Source organism: Tamandua tetradactyla, chromosome 16, assembly GCF_023851605.1.
Source record: "Tamandua tetradactyla isolate mTamTet1 chromosome 16, mTamTet1.pri, whole genome shotgun sequence".
In the NCBI taxonomy this organism is placed as follows: Eukaryota; Metazoa; Chordata; class Mammalia; order Pilosa; family Myrmecophagidae; genus Tamandua; species Tamandua tetradactyla.
Genome location: NC_135342.1, coordinates 29656847 through 29676778, shown reverse-complemented (window position 1 = coordinate 29676778; position 19932 = coordinate 29656847). Strand labels below are relative to the sequence as shown.

The 19932-nt window shown below is 40.8% G+C and overlaps 1 protein-coding gene and 1 long non-coding RNA gene across 10 annotated transcripts in view; one reads left to right on the top strand and one right to left on the bottom strand.

Annotated features, from left to right (window-relative positions):
* LOC143660053 (uncharacterized) overlaps nucleotides 1-19932 on the bottom strand; it is a 119667-nt gene that overhangs the window by 77941 nt on the left and 21794 nt on the right. For 4 of the 9 annotated variants that reach the window (XM_077133436.1, XM_077133434.1, XM_077133439.1 and 1 more), the window contains exon 2: nucleotides 1692-1762. The exons of 1 other annotated variant lie outside the window; for it this stretch is intronic. In XM_077133436.1, the coding sequence (XP_076989551.1) occupies nucleotides 1692-1762 (71 nt within the window). Of the gene's footprint in view, nucleotides 1-1691; nucleotides 1763-14476; nucleotides 14569-19932 lie in introns of those variants that run through there. 4 more of the 9 variants (XM_077133430.1, XM_077133431.1, XM_077133432.1 and 1 more) reach the window with 2 other exon arrangements.
* LOC143660098 (uncharacterized) lies at nucleotides 9063-11488 on the top strand. Its single transcript, XR_013163842.1, has 4 exons — nucleotides 9063-9448; nucleotides 9600-9625; nucleotides 10242-10361; nucleotides 11302-11488. It is a non-coding gene; the product is annotated as an uncharacterized LOC143660098 (long non-coding RNA).

Here is a 19932-nt window from a genome sequence, read left to right as displayed (position 1 = left end):
TATGAAGCTCCCCCAGGAATGTTTTCCTTTTTCATCTCCAAAGGTCTCTGGCTGCTTGGTCTCTAAAGCTTTTTTCCAAAATGGTTCCATCTTAAAGGGCTCTCCAGTAAGCAACACCACCTTGAATAGGTGGAGACACATCTCCATGGAACCCATCTAATCCTTCACAATTGGGTAGATTACATCTGCACGATAATCAAAAAATTCCCACCCAGCAGTATTTAATGAGGATTAAAGGACATGGCTTTTCTGGGGTATACCACAGATTCAAACTGGCACATGGTATGTATAGGAAATCTGTATTTTACACATGATTTATCTGTAAACCTACAATTTCTCTAATAAAAAAGAAAAAGGAATGAAGTTCTGATTCATGGTACACATGGATGAACTTTGAAAATGCTATGCTGAGTAAAATAAGTCAGACAGATATTGTATGATTCCACTTATATGAAACAGCTAGAATAAGCAAATTCATAGAGACAGGAAAGAGGTTACAGGTTACCAGAGGAAGGGGGAAGGGGAACAGGGAATTATTGCATGAAAGGTACAGGTTTCTGTTAGGGGTGACAGGAAAATTTTAGTAATAGGTGTTGGTAAGGTACTACAACACTGTGAATGTGATTAATGCCCCTGAATTGTGAGATGGTGATGCTCACATTGTATATATATTTCCATAATTTTAAAAAGAGAAAGAGAGACTAAAGAGGCAATATATGACCCTGGCCTGGATGTAATAATGGAGGAGAAAATGCCCAAAAGGACATTATTGGGACATACAAAATATTGGTATATAGAATGGATGCTGTGTATCAGTATTAAATTTCTTGACTATAATTTCACTTAAGGTGATTACAGGAGTGAACTTCCTTGTTCTCAGGAAAAGTACATGGAAATATTAAGAATTCAAGGAGCATACTGTAGACAACCTACTCACAAATGTTTAGAAATAGGAACAGACAGATAAATAGATAAGATGGATAGCTAAGTAGATAAAATGATATAGCAAATAAGGCAAAATGTAAAAAGTTGGTGGATCTGGGTATCTGGGTGGGGGGTATGTTAGAGTTTTCTATGTGGGTTCTGTATTGCTTTTGCAACTGTCCTGTAAGTTTAAAATTATTTCAAAATAAAAAGTTTATATACATATAAAAAGTTGAACACAGAATTATCATATGACCTAGTGATTCCACTCTAAAATATATATCCTAAAGAACTGACAACAGGGGCTTGAACAGGTATTTATATGTCAAACTTCACAGCAACATTGTTCACAATAGCCAAAAGGGGGGAACAACTCAAGTGTTCATCTTTGCATAAACAAATTCAGCGGTAAAAAGAAATCAAGTTCTGATAACTGTTACAACACTGACAAACCTTGGAAATATTATGCTGAGTGAGATAAGCCAGAGACAAAAGGGCAAATATTGTAGATTCCACTTATATGAGGCATCTGGAATAGGGAGATTCATAGAGACAGGAAGCTGAATAGAACCAAAGGGTGGAAGGAGGAGAGAGTGGGGCATTACTGTTCAATGGGTACGCAGTTTCTGCTTGAGATAATGAAATACTGTGGAAATAGGTATTCAAAGTGACTCAGTGAGACAAGAAAGTTTCAGGAGTAAAAACATAAATGTTCACATGTCGGAAGGGTGAATATTATTTCAAGGATAGAGGAAATTCCAGCTTACCTGGGCCATGAGATTTGAACTGCCTGATCTGATACAATTCCTCTGGATTCTTCTCAGGTAAGTAGCGAGTCCTGCAAAAGCAGAATAGGGGGTGGAGAGGAAGGGACAAATCTTTGATTACTCAAACTTGTCTAAGTACTCCCAACAGATAAGCTACAAACAACTGTTCATCCAGTAGAGCTGCTCTGCTTTCCGTCCTCTTTCTTGCCTCATTACACAAACACTAATATTAAGAACTACCGAGTTAACAAACCCCAGACTCTTCCCAAATGCTAGGGAACTCAAAAGCAGTAAGAAGGATTCAGGGCAGATGTGTGCCAGCAGTGACAGGGCATCCATGGAGGAATTCCAGCTGGGACAGTCCCCCATCATTTTGATGCTAATGTACACCCTAGAGGGGACACAGATGGCTCCCACCTACTCCAAGCAGATCCTTTTTTTGTAGCTATAGCAAGGAAAATCATAACTCAGACTCACCTACTTTATCCCCTAAGGATGAGGACAGATAGTACTCTTGGGCTAGGAACAAAGCACACCTGTACAGGCCAAAGCTTGAGAAAAAAACATTCCTAAACAAAGTCTTCTAGCTTCTTCTGGGCCCAACAGGCAAAAACTCTTGGGCACCTCCGTGGCTCTACTCCCTCTTTCCAAGTCCAAAAAGGGGCCAAACTACCCATATCAGAGGTTTCAAAAAGTTACCAGCCCCAGCTGGATTCGCCAGACAATACTAAGAAAACCATAATAACACAGGCATCTTACAAGCATGTCTGCACATCTAGAGTTTTGATTGAATGTGAACACAAGTTCTAGAAGTCTCTTGGCCCAGCACTATTTATTTCCCATCTAAGCCCTCCCTACTGCTTTCCTGCAGTTATCACTTCCTCACTGACTGGGAGGCCTGGCAGTTGCTGAGGCTGGCGACCTGTGGAGGATGGCCTGTATCTCAAGGTAATAAGAATTCAGATTTTGGAAAGTAAGACTGATTCTAATTTGAGGTACAAGACACTTCCCAGTGGGGAGTCATAAGAAAGACTAATTTAATCAATGGAGAGTGGTTTCAAGGAAAATTCCTTGTAAGATGTAGACTATGAATTGGGGCCTGAAAATCAGAGAATCTTTTTTTTTTTATTAATTAAAAAAAAATTAACAAAACATTTAGAAATCATTCCATTCTATATGTACAATCAGTAATTCTTAATATCATCACATAGTTGCATATTCATCATTTCTTAGTACGTTTGCATCGATTTAGAAAAAGAAATAAAAAGACAACAGAATAAGAAGTAAAATGATAATGGAGAGAAAAAAAAACTTATACCTCACATGCAGCTTCATTCAATGTTTTAACATAATTGCATTACAATTAGGTAGTATTGTGCTGTCCATTTCTGAGTTTTTATATCCAGTCCTGTTGCACAGTCTGTATCCCTTCAGCTCCAATTACCCCTTCTCTCTTTTTTTTTTTTTAATTAACGGAAAAAAAGAAATTAACCCAACATTTAGAAATCATACCATTCTACATATGCAATCAGTAATTCTTAACATCATCACATAGATGCATGATCATCGTTTCTTAGTACATTTGCATCGGTTTAGAAGAACTAGCAACACAACCGAAAAAGATATAGAATGTTAATATAGAGAAAAAAAGTAATAATAGTAAAAACAAAACAAAACAAAACAAAGCAAAACAAAAACCTATAGCTCAGATGCAGCTTCATTCAGTGTTTTAACATGATTACTTTACAATTAGGTATTATTGTGCTGTCCATTTTTGAGTTTTTGTATCTAGTCCTGTTGCACAGTCTGTATCCCTTCAGCTCCAACTGCCCATTGTCTTACCCTGTTTCTACCTCCTGCTGGACTCTGTTACCAATGACATATTCCAAATTTATTCTCGAATGTCCGTCACATCAGTGGGACCATACAGTATTTGTCCTTTAGTTTTTGGCTAGACTCACTCAGCATAATGTTCTCTAGGTCCATCCATGTTATTACATGCTTCATAAGTTTATCCTGTCTTAAAGCTGCATAATATTCCATCGTATGTATACACCACAGTTTGTTTAGCCACTCTTCTGTTGATGGAGATTTTGGCTGTTTCCATCTCTTTGCAATTGTAAATAACGCTACTATAAACATTGGTGTGCAAATGTCCGTTTGTGTCTTTGCCCTTAAGTCCTTTGAGTAGATTCCCAGCAATGGTATTGCTGGGTCATATGGCAATTCTATATTCAGCTTTTTGAGGAACCGCCAAACTGCCTTCCACAGTGGTTGCACCATTTGACATTCCCACCAACAGTGGATAAGTGTACCTCTTTCTCCGCATCCTCTCCAGCACTTGTCATTTTCTGTTTTGTTGATAATGGCCATTCTGGTGAGTGTGAGATGATATCTCATTGTGGTTTTGATTTGCATTTCTCTAATGGCCAGGGACATTGAGCATCTCTTCATGTGCCTTTTGGCCATTTGTATTTCCTCTTCTGAGAGGTGTCTGTTCAAGTCTTTTTCCCATTTTGTAATTGGGTTGGCTGTCTTTTTGTTGTTGAGTTGAACAATCTCTTTATAAATTCTGGATACTAGACCTTTATCTGATATGTCATTTCCAAATATTGTCTCCCATTGTGAAGGCTGTCTTTCTACTTTCTTGATGAAGTTCTTTGATGCACAAAAGTGTTTAATTTTGAGGAGCTCCCATTTATTTTTTCCTCCTTCAGTGTTCTTGCTTTAGGTTTAAGGTCCACAAAACCGCCTCCAGTTGTAAGATTCATAAGATATCTCCCAACATTTTCCTCTAACTGTTTTATGGTCTTAGACCTAATGTTTAGATCTTTGATCCATTTTGAGTTAACTTTTGTATAGGGTGTGAGACATGGGTCTTCTTTCATTCTTTTGCATATGGATATCCAGTTCTCTAGGCACCATTTGTTGAAGAGACTGTTCTGTCCCAGGTGAGTTGGCTTGACTGCCTTATCAAAGATCAAACGTCCATAGATGAGAGGGTCTATATCTGAGCACTCTATTCGATTCCATTGGTCGATATATCTATCTTTATGCCAATACCATGCTGTTTTGACCACTGTGGCTTCATAATATGCCTTAAAGTCAGGCAGCGCAAGACCTCCAGCTTCGTTTTTTTTCCTCAAGATGGTTTTAGCAATTCGGGGCACCCTGCCCTTCCAGATAAATTTGCTTACTGGTTTTTCTATTTCTGAAAAATAAGTTGTTGGGATTTTGATTGGTATTGCATTGAATCTGTAAATCAATTTAGGTAGGATTGACATCTTAACTATATTTAGTCTTCCAATCCATGAACACGGTATGCCCTTCCATCTATTTAGGTCTTCTGTGATTTCTTTTAACAGTTTTTTGTAGTTTTCTTTATATAGGTTTTTTGTCTCTTTAGTTAAATTTATTCCTAGGTATTTTATTCTTTTAGTTGCAATTGTAAATGGGATTCGTTTCTTGATTTCCCCCTCAGCTTGTTCATTACTAGTGTATAGAAATGCTACAGATTTTTGAATGTTGATCTTGTAACCTGCTACATTGCTGTACTCATTTATTAGCTCTAGTAGTTTTGTTGTGGATTTTTCCGTGTTTTCAACGTATAGTATCATATCGTCTGCAAACAGTGATAGTTTTACTTCTTCCTTTCCAATTTTGATGCCTTGTATTTCTTTTTCTTGTCTAATTGCTCTCAGAGAATCTTAATAAGCAGAAAAGGAACAGAAGAGCCTTCTGAACAGAGTAGGGAGTGACAAAATCTAATTCAGTAGCTGCTAGTTATATGCGGCTATTGAACATCTGAATTGTGGTGATTATGTCTAAAGAACTAAAAGTCATATATCATTTCATTTTACTTAATCTAAATTTAAATGTAAACAGCTTTAGAATTTAGAGGTAGAATGCTGGAGACACCATGAAGGTGTATGATTGAAATAGCTGCAGCATTTGCCACAGAGTGCGGAGAATATAGGTGACCAATAAATACTGTATATTTAAAAGACTGGTTTTCAGCAGATAATAAAGGGAGGGTGACTGAAGAATTTTATAAGAAAATTTTATAAGAAAAGTTATATGGTCAGATTATTTTATTGTAAAGGAGTAAAACTGGAGCCAGGGGGACCAACTAGGAAGTGCTTTTCCAAGCAAACAAAAAGATCCTGACTCAGGACAGCATCACTGGGAATAGGGGGAGGCAGACAGAAAGGAAGTCAGGTATGTGGAACCTAGTCCCTGTCCTAGTGGCCCTTACATTCTAAAGGGGAGGGACAATCAACAAATATTGACATACTGAACTGCTATTTCTATTTCTATGTCCGGTGGCAAAAGAAAAATAAAGCAGGGTAAGGGGATATGGAGCTCTGAGGGAATGGAAAGTGGTCTGGGAAGGCATCACTAAGAAGGTAACATATAAGCACAGCCTGAATGGATTGAGTTTATCAGGCAGATATGGGGGGGGGGGCAGGGGGGAGAAGACATTCCCAGCAAAGGACAGCAATTGCAAAAGCAGGAGCAGGCTTTCCTTGATCAAGGAAGAGGGAGGAGACCAAAGCGGCTGGAATGGAGTACGTGACGGGAAGAGGGGTCAGAGATGAGGTCAAAGAGGTAGCTGAGGCAGATCATATGAGGCTTGCAGGCCTTTGTAAGAACTTCAGTTTTTACTCTTGAGTAAGACAGGAAGCCACTGGAATGTTTTAAATCAAGGAACGACATAATCTGATAAAAATTTAAAAGGATCACTCAGCTAGAGAATGGACTACAGGGGGCCAAGAGGGAAGCAAGGAGATCAGTGAGAAGGTTAGGGGTAATGGTGGTTTTCATTAAAGCATTAATGGGGAGGATGATATGAAATTGGAGTCTAGATATGCTCTGGACAGAGGAGGGCTGGCAGGATTTCCTCATTTGGGTGGTAAGAGAAAAAAAAAAGAAGCCAAGATAACTCTATGGTTTCTGGCTTGAGCAACATTAAGTATGAAGCTGCCAATTTTGAACATAGAGTAGACTGAGAGGAGTAGGTCTGGATAGACTAATTAATAGCTCTGTGTTAGACCTTAACACTTGAGATGCTTACTATATACCATTTGATTCTGAAGTTTAGAAGAAAGTCCTAATCTGGAAATATAAAATTGAGGGTCATTGGAATAGAGATGGTATAAGTCCTGAGACTAGATAAGCTCACCTACAGTAAGTAAAAGTAAGGAAGAGAACAAATCGGGGTGCTTCAGTCCAACAGTTATAACCATGCAGCAAGCTGAGGTTGAAAGGGGTTTATTGCAAAGGAGGGAGGGGGAGAGGACAGGGAGAAAGGGGAGAGGAGGGGGAGGGGGAAAGGAAGGGAGAGGGGAAAAGGGGAACACTTTCTTCTAGAGCCTGAATTGCGATGTGTTTCTCCTTTTATACTCTGAAATCTGCTGTCCCTTATTGGTCCTGAATTCTGCATTTGGTGACTAGTCTGATTGCCTTTGGCTAGTACTTTTGCTTCCTTCTTTTTATGCCTGCTCTAACCTGTTTGCTCCTCATTGATGGAGCACTCTTTGATGTGGTTTCTTGCTCCAGGCATTGCTAGGGGCAGCATCTGACAAGAGGCATTACCTTTGTGGCAAGGAGGAGGGGGAAGGAAAAGGGTCAGTGGACCTTGAGTTTCGGCCACTGCTGCAGGGGGGAAGGGGGTTGGGGCTTGAGGTATGTTCCCTGTGACCTGTCATTCCTGCCTTTTGTTTATTATAAAATTTAGGAGAGAAGGTGCTTGTCATTGTTAACTGCTTCCTGCTGGACGGGGATGGTGCTAGGGGGCTTCAGGGATGGAGGCAGGATTTTTGATGTGATGGTAGTTAGGCGTTGCTTTATCCAACAGTTTTTGCCTTGCAAGTCTTTGGTAACTTAGCGAGTTGTTCCTGAAAGAGCTTAAGACTAATACGCTATGAACTATCTTTTGAGTTAGTGAAGTGATTGTGCAGTGTAAGAATTGATCAACAAGCTTACAGAGAAAGGGTGCTAGGGTAAGTAAATTATTAAGAAAGAAGCAGCATTTCTCATTGAGAAATAGGCAAAGGCCACCTTCTTTGGCTGTCAGCAGGTTTAGCCTTCTTTGGCTGTTAGCAGGTTTAGCCTGTGCCTGCTTTGCAGTATTACTGCTGCAGGTGAGTTAATTTTCATTGTACACATTAATTACAGGGGCAGAAAGTTTTTTAATACTATTTTGGAGTTCTTTTGAGAGCATCTGTGAAGTTATTATATCGCTAACTCCAGTGCCTACCCCTGATAGGATACCTAGAGTAGCTAAGAGAGGCAGAAGGATAACATCACAACTTGGTCTTAGATGTTAATGTTAAGGAGAATGGGGAAGGACCTGTTGGTAGGATCTATTGAGATTTTTGGTGATAGATAGACCAGAGTGAAAGTTCCTGCCCAGTTGGTAGGTAGTCAAGACTTTTATAACTTTTATTAAAATAGATTAATAATCCAGAAAACTTTGTTATTTTAACAGAGAGAAAGCTAAATTTTAATTTTGTATTAATATATTATTTGACATTAAAACTTTACCTATCAGACTTTCCCAAATTTGACCATAATTTTCCTTTCCACTAACATTTTATGACTTACTATATCCATTCAGGTTTTGTCTACTTTTTCCTCATTCTGTAACAACCATTTATTTTATCTTAAGACAAAACTAACCCTTTTTATAGAATCACATCCTTTATATTCTTCATAGTCAAGTTTCCAAGCAAACATCACATCACATACAATTACCATTAAACTCAAACTTGCCAGAATAATGTTAAATATTTATAACACATTAGTGAGTCATTTTTGAAACAGTAATTTTGCAATTTTTATCAAGAATTTAAGATCGGGTTGGGTGAAGATTGTGGCTGAGGGTAAGTAGTGGTACTGCACTACTTGAGGTTTATTTAGCTCTAAGCAAGGAAGTGTGAGCACTGTGTTTAGTTTGGCTAGAATGTCTCATTTTAGGAGGGGGCTGGTTATGCAGGCACTACTAAGAATGTGGAAAAAGGAAATGTTTTGAAGAGTGCAGGCTATGGGTGAGGTTTGTGGTGGGCGTGTGCTTTTTCCATTAATTTCAACTATAGACATGAGGGAAGGGGTTAGAGGTTCTGAAAATTCAGGTAAAATAAATGTGGCTCCTGGTGTTAACAACAAGAGACTGGCTTACCAGCCACGATGATGTTTACTATGGGTTTGGTTGTGGAGATGGGAAGGGTTGGGCTGAAGAGCAGGGCCAGGAAGGTATGAGACTTTAAATCCCGTAGGAGCACCGCTTGCCAAGGATGGATGTTTTTTCCCCGCAGTAGGAGGCCAAAGGATAGTCAGCTTTCCAGTGTCCTGCCTTGTGGCAAAGAGGGGGCAGCCTGACATCAGGGCAGGCTTTTGCCCAATGTCCCTCCTGGCCACAGTGAAAATGGGCCCCAGGGTAGCCAGGTTATTTGGTTTTATTTAACCTTGCCGGGCCTGAGTGGCTTCCACCCCATCCTGCCAGGCCTGGGGTAGATCCTCCCAGGGCATTGGCCAGCAGTTAGTAGTGAGCGTTTTCTCGCTCCTGTTTTCATTTTTCCTGAACTGATTTAAGTTTCCCTTTCCTTCTGTCTATTGTCAAAAACCCGGAAAGCAACCTGGATAAGTTTATTCTGTGCGGTTTGGGGTCCTTTCTCCAGCTTTTGAAGTCTTTTACGAGTGTCTGGAGCTGATTGTGCAATGAAGTGCGTGTGGGTCTAGGAAAAGGCACCCTTCAGGTGAGGCTGGATTTAGAGCAATGTATTTGAGAATTGAATCTGTTAGGCGGCGCATAAAAGCCGCGAGATTCTTATCCTATCCTTAGGAGAGTTTTAAAAGTTTGTCATAATTGATTGCCTTAGATCCTGCTTTTTTCATTCTTTCCAACAGACAAATGAAGAAGAGCTGCAATTTGAGTAAGTCAGGGGAGTTGGGTTGGTAATTTTAATTAGGGGGAACTGCAGCGGGAGCCCTGTGAGTAAATTTGGGGGTCAGTGGCAAAAAGTTGGTCTATGTGAGTGGTAGCTGCTGCCTAAATGTGTTTTTTGTTTTGTTTTCTTTGTTTTCTGGAGTTGTAGAAGAACTAAGGATTACAACCATATCTTGGTAGGTGAGATTATAGGTTTGAGCTAGAGATTTAAATTCACATCCTGCTCCTTCTCTAAGAGGAAAACTACCAGCAGAGGGGGTAGCAGTTGAGGATGAGGAAGTGGGGAATTCGGCAGTAAGGGAACTAGGGGGAAGAAGAGGTGAGGCAGTGGGGTGACAGGGGTCGGGACTGGCGACCACGCACGCATGACCGACTGGGTATGGGGTGGGGAGAAGGGGAAGGGGAGGAGGAAGGGTGGGGAGTAGAGGGCTGGGGGAGGGGAGGGGGTGGAGGAGAGGTGGAGGTTTGGGGGGGGAGTCATAGGGAGGGGGTGGGTGGCTGGATTGAAGAAGTTGGTGGGAGGGGGAGAACAGGGGGAAGGAGTAGGGAGGTTTGGCTTTTCCAAAGAGGGAGAAGGAGTGACAGGTTGTTTTTTTGTTGAGGAGGAGGATTTGGTACATAGTTAGAGAAGAACAGAGCGATGGCTCAGCAGGCAGTGTCCAGACGGCTTGGGCACAGGGTACCTCATCCCACTTTGAAGATCACCACAGGAAATTATTAAGGTCAGTAAGAATTTTAAGATCAAATGTACTGTTTACAGGCCAACAATTCTGGTTATCCAGAGGGTACTGGGGCCAAGCAACTGTAGAGAAAAATAAAAGTTTCTTTGGTTTGATATTGCCTTGCAAATCTAGGTTTTTTTAGGTGGCATAACAGACAGCCCAAGGGAATGTCTTTAGGGGGAATAGATTGTGTTGCCCCCATAGCCAGGGAACAGAGAGAGTGAGGAAGCAGGAAAAGAACAAGAACACTTAGTGGGGATAATCTTTGGGGTCGCAGTTCAGGGGCATACACTGGGTCTCTGAAGAAAAGAGGTGGGCATCACCAATTTTCTCTGCACAACAGAGAGAGACAGAGAAAGTGTGTACAAATGGAGGGGGGTGTCCCCAGAATCCACTGGGACTAGGACCAGGAGTGAGGCAATAGCCCATGGGAGATTCCGACTAAGCACTTAGATTTGTGAGAGGAGAGCCTTGACAACACCATCCCACTTGGGCGGGGTGTTCCCGGAACACTGAACAAAACTCTCCAGAGAGTGATGTCCCAAGGACCCAAAACAGAATCTCCGTGCTGTGTACACCTGAGCCCAAACCCGCTGTGGATCCTACTGAGATGTCCCATGCAAGTATTCCAGCACAACCCCATATCTCAGTCTTACCTTATAGTAGGAGTGGACTGGCTTGGGTGCTGGGCACAGCGAAGTGAAAGGAGGGATGCTGTGTTAGGTAGATTCACTTGTCAACTTGGCCAGGTGAGCATAGCTAGTTTTGTTACTGCGGACATAAGCCAATGGGACGTGAACCTCATCTGTTGCTAATTACATCTGCAGTCGGCTAGGAGGCGTGTCTGCTGCAATGAGTGACGTTTGACTTAATTGGCTGGTGCTTAAATGAGAGAGTGCAATGTAGCACAGCCTAAGCAGCTGGGCATTCCTCATCTCAGGACTTGCAGCTCAGCCCAGGCCTTTGGAGATGCAGAAAGAAGTCACCCCGGGGAAAGTTGTTGGAACCCAGGGGCCTGGAGAGAAGACCAGCAGAGACCATCCTGTGCCTTCCACGAAAGAAAGAACCTCAGTGGAAAGTTAGCTGCCTTTCCTCTGAAGAACTAACAAAATAAATCCCCTTTTATTAAAGGCCAATCTGTCTCTGGTGTGTTGCATTCCGGCAGCTAGCAAACTAGAACAGCTGCTTAAGCTACAATGGAGAAAATGAAGACATAATTGGTTTCAGCACCATGTTAGAACAAATTGGGGTGGTTTGGTCCAACACTCATAACCATGCAGCAAGCTGAGGTTGAAAGGGTTTATTGCAAAGGAGGGAGGGGGAGAGGAGAGGGAGAATGGGGAGAGGAGGGGGAGGGGGAAAAGGAAGGGGGGAAGGGGAAAGAGGAAAGGAACACTTTCTTCAAGAGCCTGGAGAAAATGTCCACCTGTGTTGTGATGTGTTTTTCCTTTTATACTCTGAATTTCGCTGTCCGTTATTGGTTCTGAATTATGCATTTGGTGACTCATCTGATTGCCTTTGGCTATTATTTTTGCTTCCTTCTTTTTGTGCCTGTTCTGACCTGTTTGCTGCTCATTGATGGAGCCATACCATTCTTTGATGTGGTTTCTTGCTCCAGGCATTGCCCCGGGCAGCATTTGGCAAGAGGCATGACGTGTTGTGGCAAGGAGGAGGGGAAAGGGAAAGGGGCACGAGTCTGTGGACCACGAGTTTTGGCCATTGCTGCAGAGGGAGGGAAGGTTCATACCCTGCGACCAGTCAGAAAAGAGGTCCAAGGCCTGAGCCCAGGAGCTCCAATGGTAAGGGAGTAGGGATATTGAAGACCAATGACGAAAGGAGTAGAAAGAAGCCACTAGAAGGGTAGAAGGAAAAAAATAAGATAAAGTGGAATCCCAGAAGTCCAATGAAGAAAGTATACTCAGAAGAAAGGTGAAACAATGGCCAAATGCTACTAACAGGTCAAGTAAGAGGAATGAAGCTGAGGTGGACATAGGATCCAGAGACTTCTGAAGTTGAGAGAAATTACAGCATGTTGTATATATACTAATGGGAATAATCCAATAGAGAAAAATGAAGGGAGGGACAGAGGAGACAATTGATCTTAAGTAGTAGAGAGGGGATGGGAACTGATACCCAAGTATTGGGAACTGAATTACACAGGGTCACAGATAGTTCGTTCCTAGAAGAAGTAGAGCATATGGGTAGAGCAATGATCCTTAGGATTCTAGGGTGAGGTGATGTGATGCCATTTACACACACTTTTCATTTGGTTTTACTTTTACAATCACCCTGTGAGTAAATAAAGTCAATTTTATTTCACACATTATAGAAAGGAGGGGTTAGAATGCCTGAGAGGTTATGAGATTCACTCAAGGTTACTGAAAATCAAAGATGAGGTAAGAACCCAAATGTTCCACTTTCCTGTTCACCACGTTTCCATGAGAGTAAACTGCCTCTCTGCCATATATTGGTAATGAATAATAGATCCCAGGGCAGAAAGGGAGCAACTGAGGGAATTAGGCGTTATTCAGAGAAGTAAATGACACCTTGTGCAAGGCTTTTATCACAGGAGATAGTTCAGTTAAGTATTATTAGCCAAGACGGTACTGGATGCGATGAAAATCAGGGGGAAAAAAATGCTAGGAAAAGATGTCATAATTCAGAGGAAAAGTGAATTTGAATAAATGAATTATTCAAATAAAGAACAGAGAAATGAAAGAGACAGCCAGAAAACTGAATATATGTATTAAAATGCAGAATAAAACAGAACAGCTGGAGAGAAGAATTGAATAGAATAAACCCTAGGGGAAAGGAAATCCCTGAACCTTTAATTTGAAAAGAATTCCTGAAAGTTTAGAAAAATTCACAAAGATTCACAGCTGGATGCTTCCTGGTAACAAGCCTGAATTTTTTTTTTTTTTTTTTACTTATAAATGGAATTCCTTATTAAATGTCCATGGACTATTTAGAACTCATCATGTGATACCACGCATGGTATCTGTACCTTCTACCTGGAATAATCGTAACTGGGTTAGTCACTGAGCTTACTTTCACATTTACGCTCTCTGTTTAACTTTATCTCGGTGTCTTTGAGACCAAACTACCTAAGATATCACCCTTGCCACTCTCTTCCCTTCCCTGATATTTCTTTATAGCTCTCACATTACTATATTTGCTTGTCTTTTAGGGTCTATGAAAGCAGGTAACTTGTTGGCTTTTTTCATCATTAATTCTTTCGTACATAAAATAACGCATGGGAGGCACTCAAACAGTGCTTGAACATACTGATGAATATACAAGATCACAATGAAAACCTTAAAAATTCACCGAAGTAGAAATTTTTCAGTTTATTTTTTGTGATCATATCATAAACCAAAAAAATTCCAGTGGATAAAACATTTAATATAAAAATTAAATAACTATGAAAGTATTTGAGGAAAATATAATAAATGTATTTATATTTTGAGGGCATATGACACAGTGGGGGATACACTGCTAGAGACACTTGAAAAAATCTGAAAAAGAACTTAAAAATACTCTAGAAGAAGATAAAAAAAATAAGTTACAGTATATCCATACAGTAGAAACAATGTTGCACAAAGTGATACATGCCTTTATATCCTGATCTAAAGATGTTTAAAAAACTGCTAGGTGGAGAAGGAAGGTTACAAAACAGTATATATAGTGTAATCCTATTTTATCTACATATGTACATATACATGTACACACACATACGTATATACAGAAGATAGATGAAAGGATTTTCAATGAAATGTTTAGAATATTTGTCTCTAGGTGTTCTAGTTATCTTTACTTTGTGTTTTTCTATATTTCCTAGTTTATTTCTCAAAGAGTTATTTTTCAGTAATAAAAAATAATATATAATTATATATTATTAATCTCTTCTGCCTTAATGGGGGAGGAGTGGATTGTAAAACAAGATATGAGTAACAGTGAGGTACCTTTGGTAATTTGTATGCTGAAGGTACCTGATTTTCTCCATGGCCCTAGAGCCTTTGAGGAGTGTATCTTGAATAATAACTAAAAGCTCCTAACTTCCTACACAGGAGGTGGGCTTTCATATGAAAGCCTTCCTCTTTTCTTAGTTCCCTTACCTGTGCACAGGCCTCTTGTCAACCCTCTCATCAGTTCCACAGATGTCTTCCTTGCTCCCAAGAAATCACACCTAGTATATAGAAGCAAATTCCTACACATAGCAAAAGAAAGAAATGGGTCTTAGCCAGAGTAGCAAATATTAGTTTCACCATTTTCCAGTTTTCCTCTCCTTCTGGGCAGGATGAAGATGACACTTTCAGCCCATTATAGTTAGGCAAGGCCATGGACTGGTTTTGGCCAATGAAATATGAGCAGAAGTGATATGTGTCATTTCAGTCTGAGGTAGTGGAAAGACAATAGCTTAATCTCTTTCTTCTTGGATGTGACCAAGGAGGCTGCGAGTTTCAGATGGCATTGGTTCAAACAGACTAGGATGGTGGAGCTTCCTTTGGTATAAGACCCTGCCTATGCAGATCCACACTGGAAATAAAATATTTTGTAAGCTATTGAGATTTGGGGGTTGTTTGCTACCACAGCACTAACAGATTGTCCTACTTAATACACTAATTCAGTCATACTATGATCACATAAAAATTCAGACTCAGCATCTTGATCAAGACAAGAAAGGGCAATAAAGGGGGAAAAAGTTAGAGAAAGATTCAGAAATAACCTAACAGTGCTGTCTATTTCCATGTCTATGTCTCAAAAGGATTTTTTACAAACCCACAATAAAAAAAACCCACAGTAAAACATCTATCTCTATATAGTAAAATATCAAATTAGTATGAAAAATTCTTAACACATCACTTTCTGATAATCAATTAACATTATTAAAAAATAACTGCTTTCTATGTAATAACATGGCCTCTCTTAGTACCATCAACATCTGCACATCCCTTTGTCAACACTCCAATCTATGCACCAGGTAAAATATATAAAATATCCTGCTGTTCTACTAATTGCATTTGGAATACAATTAAAAGCGTTCCCTATATATCATTTAAAAACAAAAGGCTGTATTGAATTTTGTGCATGTAAACATAAATTTCGCCAGTATAAATGTCAGCCAAGAATCAAAGCATTGAGAGGTATGTACAGTCTCAGACAATGTTCAGTATCCTGAGTCAGACACAATAGCAGATTGGTTAAGTAAATTAAAGATTTCTATATAACGGAAATTCTGAGTATTCACAAATTATGTTGTAATGTAATAGTTAATGACATGGAAAATGTTCAAGACATGGTTAGTAGAAAAAAAGCAGGTTACAATACAATATCATGTGATTCCATTTGTAAAATACATGTATATAGCAATATAGATAATATAGATAGGCAAAATCAAATGGAAGATATCTGAAGTTTTATCAATAAAGATAATGTTGCTTATCTCTGGATTGTGATCTTAAATTTTCTTATTTTTGCTTAAGTATATTTCCTTTATTTTGTTTTCAGTGATCACGCATTCATTTTTAAACATTTATTTTTCAATGTAACCTACTCCTACATCAACAAAAAATAAAAGGATTCCTTTTTTTTTTTTTAAACAATTGTCCTTTGAAATAATAGCCCAGGATATTCTAAAAATAGTTGTATTTTCAAAGAATGGCTTTTGTTACTTGCGTTTCTTCAGCTCCCAATAGTTGACAAACCCTCTTATCCTCTAACTACATTCATGTGTGTTGGAATCCTGCCTGGAAAAGAACAATTAAAAATCATCTGGGCCTTCTAATATGTAAAGGTGATGCTTCCTTTCATCTCTTCTTGCTGGGTGTGTTTATTATGTTTCTGCGTCTGCCCTATTTGTCCCATTGTTTTCTGAATAGCTGTAGAATCATCTTGCTCCATTCGTTATACTTTAAATTTCTGATGATTGGAATTAAGAAGGTAGGGAATACAAGTAACCAAAGGAAACTAATTTACCTTTACACAGTTCTTATGGGATCAGTTTGACCTAGATATGACATGGTAATGACTACTGTGGTCATGCATAAATGTCTCTCTCTTATGAATTCTTGCATATCACCAGGGCAAACTTTATCACGTTTTACTTTAGACACTGATGTATAAGTTTTATCTCCCCTATTACACTATTTGTAATGAAAAAATAGAGACCATAATTTTGTAAAGGAATTTTGACTTGCAAAGTTCTAGGTTAGGATCATGCATATCTGCACATTTTTAATAAATGTCTAATGGCTGACACAAAGATTCAATTTTGGGTATTCTAAGGAATATAACAAAATTCATTATAAACATTCATTATAAAAATATACAAAGTAGATGCATAGGAATATTTTGGGACTATTTCACAAACAAAAAATGGAAATATAAATTCTCTTTAGTAGACAATAAAATGAACAAATTAAATAACAATTCAATGATAGAATACTATACACTGATTTTAAAACAACAGTATCATAATAAAGGACTATTCAATATATTATTGAATGAGGCAAGCAAGCTGCAAAATTTATATAATAGTGATACCTCTATAAAACCTTACACTAAAACCACAGAAAAATACTTAAAATACATTAATCAAAATATTAATAGCATCTATCTCTACATAATAAATAAGGCTATATTTCTAGCAAGTTTCTAGATTTTTGCATTAAACCTAATTTTATAATAAAAATCTTAACAATACTGTTTCTATTTAAACAAAAATAAACAACTACTGGGGTAGCTGGTATTTTCCTTGCAGTAGAAAAATTATGGGCAATTAAGCCAATGGCTATGACATGAAAAGGACAAAAGAGATAATTGGTGTGACTAAAAAAACAAGAGTTCTTCAAAAGTCATTTAAATATACTATAATAGCTTTCCCGATTAAATAAAACAGTACAATATATGCAAGGCAGAAAGCATGGTCTCAGGACCACAGCAGGTTTCAAAGAAATGTGGATTGTTCCTTCTTCATTCAGTCACTAATTTAAAAGTTTTGAGATGGAACTTTGAAAAATTATAAGCAATTTTTTGCTCATTTTGAATATTGTATGATTAGAGCAAAAGCATTTTCATTGTTCTGATGAACTCTCTGCAAGCATATTTTTATTAATAATCATAATATTCCATCACATGAATGTAATAGGGACAGTACATACCTCTTTCACTTCCCTATTGTTGGGCACACATTTTGGACAGCATCTCAAGGACTGTTACTAGGTGTTACTGTCTTTGACTGCAGACCTGTGATTCTAAATTTTCAGGGGTCATGAAACTATTCAAAAATTTCATGAAAACATAAAACTTTTTCCCGGAAAAAAAATTCAAATGATTAAATATCCACACAATTTTTGCCTAAAATTTCATGGATTTTGCAGCACCCTTAAGCATAAAGGTGAGGGTCAGGGCCTTATTTAAAACCCTGTTACATATTTCTGGGAAGATGGCAGAATGGAGTGGATTGAGTTCACTCCTGCTCCATGAAACAAGATAGGGGACAGGAAGAAAATGACTGGGACTGCGGTCCTGGGGTGTATGTAAGTTTTAGAGAGAAGAAAGGCAGGGGGATCAGGACTGGGAGAGCAGGGTGAGTCGGGTGACTGAGCTCCCCACTGAGGGTAAGTTTGGCAGGAGGGGAGATGCAATCAGAGGAAACTGACTGTCCTCTGCTCCAGTCTACCCCAGCTGCCGGCTGGGGAGACTTCTCCCATGGGTCTGAGTTGTCAGAGCCCAGAGGCAGACCCAATCCAAGCAGGCAGACCCAATCCTGCACTTGGCCAGGCCTCAGGGTGTGGGGAGTGATTGCCTGGCCAGGTTCAGGAATAGCTGCCCCGCAGGAGCAGTGTCTGGCAGATCCACCAGTGCTGTGGATCCACTGTTCATCCTTAGGAACAGATCAGTGGTCCAGCTGGCACAGCCAGGAGCAGCCCTGCTGAACTCCCCTGCCCTGCACACCATCCTCAAGACATTGCAGGCTGGGGGACGGAGGGGTGGGCCTGAGGGAGGAGGAGCCTCAGGTGTGCCACCTGCTGGCGAGAGCCAGTAAGTGCTGGTTGGCTGCTCCAGGCAGGGCGTGGGAAGCCTGAGGGAAGGAGGTAACATAGGTTCACCATGTGCTGAGGAAAAGGGGTGTGCTGGTTTTAAATGATGTATGTACCCTAGAAAAGCCATGTTTTAATCCTAATCCCATTTTGTAAAGGCAGCTGTTTCTTGTAATACCTATTCAGTATTGTACGTTTGTGGCATAATTTTATTCTTGGCCTGGTGGCTTAGTCTCTTTCTCTCCCTCCCTTGCCATTTTGGCACGTCCGGTTCTTCTAAGCCTCTGAATTACAAGCCTCACCGGCGACTAGTGATGATGCAGTCTTGTCTCTTTAACCCTATTGGCCTTCTCCTTAGTCCTCCACCTGCCCAACATCCACTGCTACAAGTACACTCAGGAACAGCATCTCTATGGTCACAGTCACTCATCCGTCCTCCCTGTGTGATTGGCTACCCTCCCCTGGAGGCCATGCCCTAACTCCACCTCTCCTCAAACTGTATATAATCTAGGGCTCGCCGAGCCTCGTGGTCTTTAGCTTCTGGCGGCCCTGGCATAAGCGTCTACCAACAATAAAGCTACCTCGCTTCATGGCTTAATTGACTCGGCCTCCAGTCCTTTAGACCCGCAGCGAGGTCTCCTGCGTGCGCCCCTTGGACCCAGACCCCCGGCTCGAGCCCCTTTTCTGCGTGCGGCAGTGTTGTCTAGCAAGCAGTGAGAAGCTGAGGAGTAGACGGTCCCCGATAGTTTAGCGGTTGGGCCAAACCGCAAGTGGCGCCTGAACAGGGACCCCTCTCTCCTCACCCGGCGAACTCCCACGGCACCCTAGGACCTCGTCCAAGGTAAGCGCCCTCGGCACTAGCCACCCAAATAAACTCCAAAGGAAGTCCTAGGCCCTAACCGGAGTGGCTAGTTGTCTCCCTAAATTTTGGTGAACATGGGTAGCAGAATTACTCGGCAGCAGGCACCACAGGTCCGTGCCCTAGCGGCGCTTTTAGACGCTCATAAGTATAAAGTCTCTGTTAAGCAGCTGCAGGTTTATTGGGATCTCCTGCTTCCTTTTAACCCGTGGCTAGTGACTTGCCACCTGTGGAGTATAGACACTTATGATCAGCTAATTGCGAGAGTAATGGACAAAATGGAGCACGAGGGTAAGCGTTTCCCTCCGGGGTTGCTCCCCACTCTCCTTGCCATTCGCTCCTGCCTTCAGGGCTCCTCGCCTCCAACAGACGGCCGCCCAGCCCGAGCGAGGGCCGCGGAGGCTGAAGAACCTCTACCCCGCCCTCCCGAAAGGGGGTGGCCAGGAGCCATCTTGTAACTCACTCCCTCCCAACCCACTTCCGCCTCCTCCGGAGTTAAAAAAGCGGAACGACACTCCCTCGACCCCTCCTCTTACAGGGGAGGAGCCTGGTCCGCCATCTTATGCCCCTCCTCCGCCATTTTGTGAGACCCGTCCATCATTTTGTGACTCCGGGGCCACGGCCGCCGGCCCAGTCTGGCCTGGTAGCCCACCTGTTCAGTCCGCTGCAG